We start from the raw sequence: 7,999 nt of genomic DNA, 5'->3' as shown, positions 1-7,999 counted from the left end.
GGAATACTGACAGAATTCACCTCTATACAAAGGTAAACCTGAAATATGCATGTTTATTATAATTTTTAAATGATGAAGTAAAATGTCCTATGAACTGTGTACATACTTGTCATTTGTTATACTTTATATAAAAAGACAAGTATTTTTGTATTAGCTGAGATGTACAAAAATTAGGTAGTTTATCATTCTAGTTCTTTTTTCAGTGGAATCAAGTAATAATTCCCTAGATATATAACTTTTAACTCTTCTCTTAACTTACAAGATGGGGCTAATACATAAAGTGTACTCTTAAATCATGTCAGAAATGTGATAGTTGTTTAAGATTCCCTTTTTTATTATATCTTATCACAAAATACTTTAATAGAAGAACATTCAAAAATAAAAGAAAAATGTCAGTGAATCCTCACAGATTAAGTAAGTAAATAAAATAGTCTCCACTTTTTCAGAAAGATAGGCATTGGTGCTGTATGTAAATCAGTAACTTCCTGAATAGAACACATTAACGTTAATCTGCAATGGTAATAGGAGTACAGAAACTAGCAATTGGTAATTTTCCAGGTCATTTTTCAAGAGGGAATCAGGACTTTCCAATTTTTAAGGGATAGAAAAGTTCACTGAGATGTTTTCTTCAAAGCTGGGGATGAGTCAGTGTGTTCAGGTGCAACTGCAAAGCAGCACAAATAGCTGAGGGCAAGTCTTTAAGATAATACATTTTTGTTAGGCTAACTGATACAGCTGGGAAAAAGTCACAAAGAGTGTTCTCTTGTATCTGTAAACTTGTTTAATATGCTTAAAGTGCATATACATTTTACTGTACGACAAAGATGCATTTTGGATGGTATTTGGGCAACTCTGTATTGGTCTGGGCTTTTTTGGCTTGGATCAGACTTTCATTATACAGATACTGCACAAAATCTTTCTGCTGAACTATGAGACACTGGGGAATTCTGCTTTGCTTCTGTCTCTCGAATGTTGAATTCTTCAGACATTTATTAAAAAAAAATAAGTATAATAAACAATGCACTAAGGCTCTGATTTTAAATTGTAATAAAGTTACATTCTTCAGTCTACAGTGATTCATTTCCCTTGGAAATTCAGTCAAAAGGATTGTAATTTCAGTTCTTTAAGGCAGTTTGTGTGTCTGAACTATATTTGCAAAGGAAAAAAATTCAGATATTTTCCAAGTTAAAATTTCCACCCTGTTTACTTTTAGATATTTTAATGTGAATCACATTTCTTGTATCTGTGGTATTATGATATATGTATGATTTTTGTTTTTTCCTGGAAAAATCTTACCTTGAGGGACTAAATTTAGTAGGATGGGAAGATAATTCACTTGAAACAGATCATTTTTTTCTAGATTGTGCTACATTGTATTTATAAACAAACCTGTTTCCTTGTCTAGGATGGTGAACCACTGAATCTTAATTTCATTCCACTGGACATACAGCTGGATAACTGGGAGGATTTACCAGAGGCTTTCCAGCATAAACGAAATCGTTCATCGGTAAGGACAAATTCTACTGGCACAGTAATATAATATTTAATATGGAGTGGTTTGACTTATTTTTAAAAAATAAATGCAGAACACTTCCAGGCCTTGGGATCTAGGCACAGTTTCATCAATGCAAGCAGATCTTATAAATGTTGATGTGAATATTAATTACGCAGTCTGTTACTTTGGCAAATTATCATGCCTCCTGTTAACATTTCAGTAGATGGAATCAACCAGGCATCATTTAATTTCTCATTTACAGGATTAGTAACTAACGTTCGTAAGTCAACAAAATAGCATTTTAAAGGTTATGAATTAAACAGGGCACATTGTGAATAAGAAAGTGCTAGATTGTATCAGAGCTGCGGTTCTGAGCCAGTCTCCACTCTCACTTCTTCCTTTGGCTTTCTAACAATTCTCAAAGCAGTATAGGGCACATTTTACTGAGACATGTAGCTTCAGTTATTTCAGTAATAAAGATCACATTCATAATGCTGTTTGAGGAGAACATTAACACTGTAAATGCAAGTACTCAAGTAGGGAAATACAGAATTTAAATTGGATGTGCAATATTATCTGGTTAACAGAGTTTGCTTAATTGTTTTCTCCATTTAAAGACAAATATAATTTGGAAAATCAGATTTTGTCATATAGGAACAAACCCAATTCTTTTCGGTAGGTTGTCCAGCAAGGTTGGAACTTAAATTCATAAGACAGATACCTGACTGGTTCAACCAACAGTTTTGTGCCGCAGCTAATGAGTGGGTAACACAATGTTGCCAAAGGATCTGTATACTACAGACTGTTAAGCCGGTGTTAAGCATATATCAGAAAGTTAGAGGAAAGAAGAGAAGTTTGTCCATAAACCCAATTATAAATGCTGTTCAAGTAATGAGAGTGAACATTTTTTTCCCCGAGACGCCTGCTGCGACAGGGAGAATGGCTGCTCTAAGAAAACTATTTTGTATGTCATTTTTTCCCACCAGCAGTCTTGCTTATGCAGCAAAGTTTTACCTGAGACTTTAGGAAGAAACCTTTCTCCTGTTGCCACACCTTAAATTAGTAAAGGCTATTTCTGGCCTTATTTCCTTCCTTCTGGATCAGCACACCTATCGTAACAAAACGATAGTAGTTATTTTAGACAATGCCAAAGCTGTCAGAGTTCTTCAGCAGGTGAGAGTGGGGGGGTTGCAGCTTGTATGAAAAATTACTTGAAGGGGCTGTTTCTGTCATTCCAGCTGTTTTCATGCAGTTTTGAAGGTATTAATTCATAGCACTCTTTCACTGTAATTAAATAGTTCTGTGTAATGCCTGTCACGCTGCTGACAATAGCATTCTTTACCAGATACTGAGGTTTGTGAAAGAATGGAGTCGTCTCACAGCAATGAAGCAGAGGATTGTCAGAAAAAGTGGCCAGATATTTTGTAGTCCTATTCATGCTGCAGAGGAGCTGTCTAAAAAGCAGCCAGTGGTCAGCAGCACAAAAAGGTATGTGGTCTTTAATTTTTCTTCCTCTTACTAATTGCTGCAGGAAGTTTGCTATATTAATGTTGCTTTTAGTGAAATGATGCTGAGACTGTAAACTGGTTGTTCAATGATTGCTGTCACTGAGTGACAAACATAGGCAATTGAGCACGGCAGTAAATCTGTTGGCATGGAAGTGTCTGCTTCCCTGTCCAGCACTGTGCTGCACTCACCAGCTGTTCTGGCGTTGCTGTGCTGCATATTGAAACATCTGGAATTTGCCAGAGATCTTTGAGGAAAAATCATGACCTCAGGAACTCAAAATAAAAGTAAAAATCCTGGTTTTTTCCCCACCTGGAAGCAGGAATAAAACATTGGTTGCATCAGTGATACAATGCTTTATTCATAATTCACAGCCTACTCCAACCCTTTCTGATACTCATTTTTATTTAAGCAATTCTGTTCTCTGTGGATGACATTTCTCAAAACTATTGTTTTTCTTGCTGGGCATCACTGAAAGGGCTAGTGTTTAATCCTTGTTAAAATATAAATTTATCCTTTTTTTCCACTTTCTTTCCTTTTTCTCATACACTATCTTCCCTGACAGACATTTGCAGCTTTAGGGTTGTCGTTGCTCTCCACAAAACTTCTGATGCATACAGGTTAACTCACCAAGGTGCCTCTGCAAACACTAAAACATTTTTATTCCTCTCAGTCCCTACTGTTGAATTCTCCAGGGTGACTATTTTGTCTGTAGGTAAGAATTCAAGTAAATAGAGTTTGTAATTCCAGTAATATAAGGAGAAGCAACTGATAGTAAGTTTTTCTTAACCTGTTGCCTGATTGTTTCCTTCCATAAAAGTTGGAAAGACCCAACTATGAACCAGGTTAGAAAATCTGTTGTCAAGTACAGCGGTCTTCTAAGGTACTAGACAGGATTTAGCACATGCATAGTACAGAGAGGTATAGTTATGAGAAGTTGTCTGAACAGTGGTTTTTGGAAGAATGATCAGAGTAAAGAGATTAAAAGTTTTACTTAAGAGCAGTGTTGTTTTGTATGTTTTCACATTAAAATGAGTTCAAACACAACCAGCAGAGCAAGGAGGCCTCCAGAGCTTGTAGAGCTTCCTGGACTATCTGGAATATCAGAGAGACTTCACCTAACTGAAACAAAATGGCTTTCAGTTTTAATTGACAGGCAATATCAAATTGCTTTCATTTTCCCAATGTTATATACAGAACAACCTATCTGTTTGCTGGTTAGAGCTGAATGTGTTTTAGAAAAAGATACATAATATGGAAGTATTACGGTGAAGTATGTTTTCTCAGCCTTTATTCATTTCTCATCTGGGAAATGAGGGATGTTTGAAGAGAATATGCTGTACCAGTCTTGCTGCAGCTGAGAGTGAATATTCTTTGAGGGAGATTGTTCTCTTCGTAGTTGACAGAGTTTTGAATTTTCTTAGGTACGTGACCAAGGAGGATGTAGCAGCAGCCTCGCTTAGCAAAGCTAGCAAAAGTGGAGGCAGCGTTCGCCTCATCTCCAAGGAAAGTGGGGTTTGTCAGAAGAATGAAAATGCTTCTGTTGAACAATCAGATCATTCCACAAAGTAAGTTTATTAATGTGGTAAGGTGATTAAGCTGTTTCTTCCCTGAATTTAAGGTATCAAAATTATTTGCTATAAGGTGTTTACCTTGCACAGTGCTTCCCTTCTACAGTGTTTAGATAAGAAACTTCCTGTAGTGCTAATGAGCTATGTTTTATTCTTATAACAATTTAGATTACATCTGTTGTCTGCTCATATAGCTGCTAATTAACTGAGTCTAATTAAAATGAAACAAGAAAACAGTTACATTATTTGGTTAAGGAAAAAAGAATGTTAGCTCATGCCTGCTTGTGAGGTCAACAGCAAATTGAGGACACCAGATTTTCTATTCTGCCTCAAAATTTAGAAAAAGGCAGAAAAGAACATGAAAATCCTAGATAGAAAATGCCCTTTTAAAAATTTTATTAAACAAGCAGTGTGCATCCTTCCTGGAGGGAAGCCTTGTTTAGAGGAGGAAAGTTGTGTAGAGAAACCAGGATGTTTCCTTTGACTTTTTACTTCTGTCAAAGAGATTGAAATGTTTTACATTTTACATGTATATGCCTGATAGAAGCCACTGTTTATAAATACAGCATTATTTCAGCTAACAGTTCAGCACATATGTGCAAATGTAGTAAGATGTGCAAAATAAAAATCTGTTTGTTATATTGTCAAACTTTGTTTAAATGGAAACATAAACCAATTACATAATTGCACTGTGCAGGTATCAACCTGAGCAGTATAAGGTATTCTTTCCAATGAAATTGATATTTCAGAGCATAAAAGATATCTAGTGGAAATACAGAGGGCATAAAAACCTACTGAATTGTTTACTGAATAGGTTCTTTAGTATCAGCTGTACTTTGTTCTCTGCAAACAGGTTGCTGTCAGACAGTGGCAAAGGCCCATCAGCTCTTCCCTCAGAGCAGGCTGAAGCTGAAGGCATCTCCCCGTCCAAGGGCTATTTGCAAGCCTTGGACAACCAGGGCAACCCACTGTGTCTCAGCTGTCAACAGCCAACGGCTCAGCATGACCCAGGCTGCCAGGCACGCGCTTGGGACACACGGTTCTGCTCTCATGCCTGCCAGGAGGACTTCTCGATTCGCTCTAGTCAGAGCTACCTTAGGACTAAAGTGTTTGAGATTGAACACGGTGTTTGCCAGTTTTGTAATCAAAATGCCCATGAGCTTTATCTCAGCATCAGAGATGCACCCAAGAGCCAGCGTAAGAAACTTCTAGAGAGTTCTTGGATGTCTCACCTTCCACTTGGGCAGGTAATGATACCACTTTCTAAGCAGTAACAGCTAAACCGTGTGTTCCTGTAGCAGGTGATGGTGCGGAGAAATCCAAAATGTTCTTTTTACAGGTACAAGGTCAAAGGTTAACCTAGCACCGAAAACAGAATGAGAAAAACCAAAATCTTAAAGACAAAAAACCCCAATGTTTTCTAACACATTTTTCATTCCTGAAAGACACAGGCTTCAGAATTCAGATTCCTTAGGGATGAGAATATTGCAGCCAGAGTTACTTGAAATGCACTTTGTTAACAAACTTTCTGGTTATGAAACAGTTAAAGAACAGATGTAGTCCAGTAGTATTAGGTTATTCCTACTTTGCAGAATGTTTGGTAGGAGCTTAATAAAAGCCAGTTGTCACAGCTCCTCTTGGTATCACCTCGAAATGCATTACGAACTACTGCCATTCTTCGTGGTTGTGGTTGCTTCTTCACTGACTTGAAGGCGGTGGAGTAGGGAGGGAGAACATTCCTATGTAAAGTGGTATTTTTATTCAGAAACTAAAATGCTATTTCATTTTCTGCTGCAAAGTTGAAATTCTGCTTCAGAAGTTACTGGTTCTAAATAGTTTCAATAAATTCTGCAGGAACCCATTGAAAGTGGCAAAAGAAAAAGTAATTTACTGTCACATGTCGTATCCATGAGATTGGCGTTGTTGCTTGCAGCTTTTTAAAATAAGGTGGTGCACATCCAAAAGACTGAAGTGAGAAGTCTTGTGGAGTGAGGATTTCTTACAGCTGAGTGAATAGAGCTGTGTCGTGTTTCAGTTACCTTTTTGAAAGCTGACACAGCACTTCATCACCTAAGGTTTCCCAGTGCTCCTTATTACAGTGCCCCGTCTCAATTAAAAACTTAAATGATGAACAGCTTGTTAGAGTGAGCTTCTTTAAGTTTTTGCACATTTTTACTTGTGTATATTTATTTTTAATATCAGCACTTGATGGCATTGAAGATAACTTACTGTGCCAATCAAGAAAATTGAACCTTTCATTCTGTTTTTTCCTTGATCCACTGCAATGTGCTTCAGTACACTATAGGTGAAAATAAGCCAACTAAATTTACAGTTGTTTGCTTGTCCAGTGGGAGTCATTAAAAAATGCTAATGCTTCCCTTCTTTCTTGTGATGAAAACTATGAATAGTTACTTCTCTGAATTGTTTTCTAATGGTAGAGCATAAACATAGGTCAGAATGAACATTTAATGCTTCCAGTGTCATGTCCTTTGTTCCCCGCAGTTGAATGAAATCATAACAAACCCGACAGAAGGGCAGTTCTGGCAGGCAGACCACATCAGGCCGGTTTACAGTGGAGGAGGACAGTGCTCCTTGGAAAACCTCCAAACTCTGTGTACGGTTTGCCACAGAGAGGTCAGTATGGTATGGTCAGAAACACTCACTGGGAAATGTGGAACATGCACCAGGGTGGCATTGACCACATCACAGAAGTATTTTGGGCACAGGGATCCCTAGAGGGATCATCCTGAGGGAAGGCCCTAGGCGGGCTCTGTGGCTGCACTGCCTTGTGCCCCTTGGGAGGGCCTGGCTCTGGTCTCCTGCCCCCTCCCTCTGGCAGCAAAGGGCTGTAATTAGGTTCCCTCTCAGCCCCGCTCTCTCCAGCTGAACAACCCCTGTGCTCCCAGCCTCTCCATCCCATAGAGTGAAGATGAAAGGTAGCATTAAACTGTTGAGACACAACAGTTTCCTCAGGATTTGGGAAAATGTCAGCTTAATGAACATTTTATTATGTTGCCTGCTGCTAAATTAGACTGAAGTTTAACTGTGGGCTGATGCTTTCCATGGAGCACGCTGTTGCCAAGTAACAGTCCTTGCTGAGCAGACCTTTCTCTTTTGCAGAGAACTGCAAAACAGGCCAAGGAAAGAAGCCAGATGAAGAGACGTTCTTCAGCTACAAAGTACGGCTGCGATATCACAAAATTTTTTGTGAAGAGGTAAAATGCAAAATATATTCAGTCACATTCTAACTCAGAAACTAGGAGAGTTACAGATTTTTCCTTATGCACTGATTTAAAAATCTTTGTAGCCTATCATGCTGTTGGTAGAGGGAAGAAAATACAGAATTAAAAACCAAGAAATCATTTATAATGCTGATTGTCAAGAGGGCCCTGGGGGAGTGCATCCAAGTTACTTGATCATGGTTTTA

General features: G+C 38.1%; 1 protein-coding gene across 1 annotated transcript in view; it reads left to right on the top strand.

Moving 5' to 3' along the window:
• Positions 1-7,791, top strand: part of ZRANB3 (zinc finger, RAN-binding domain containing 3) — a 38,370-nt gene extending 30,579 nt beyond the window's left edge. The window contains 7 exon segments of the mRNA XM_010182621.1: positions 1-32; positions 1,406-1,507; positions 2,841-2,983; positions 4,426-4,569; positions 5,426-5,819; positions 7,075-7,206; positions 7,693-7,791. The exon segment at positions 1-32 is cut by the window's left edge and continues 14 nt beyond it. Coding sequence (XP_010180923.1) covers positions 1-32; positions 1,406-1,507; positions 2,841-2,983; positions 4,426-4,569; positions 5,426-5,819; positions 7,075-7,206; positions 7,693-7,791 — 1,046 coding nt within the window.
• The last annotated feature ends 208 nt before the right edge of the window (positions 7,792-7,999 follow it).

Source organism: Mesitornis unicolor, unplaced genomic scaffold (assembly GCF_000695765.1).
Source record: "Mesitornis unicolor isolate BGI_N332 unplaced genomic scaffold, ASM69576v1 scaffold31070, whole genome shotgun sequence".
In the NCBI taxonomy this organism is placed as follows: Eukaryota; Metazoa; Chordata; class Aves; order Mesitornithiformes; family Mesitornithidae; genus Mesitornis; species Mesitornis unicolor.
This window is presented reverse-complemented; position numbering and strand designations above follow the sequence as displayed.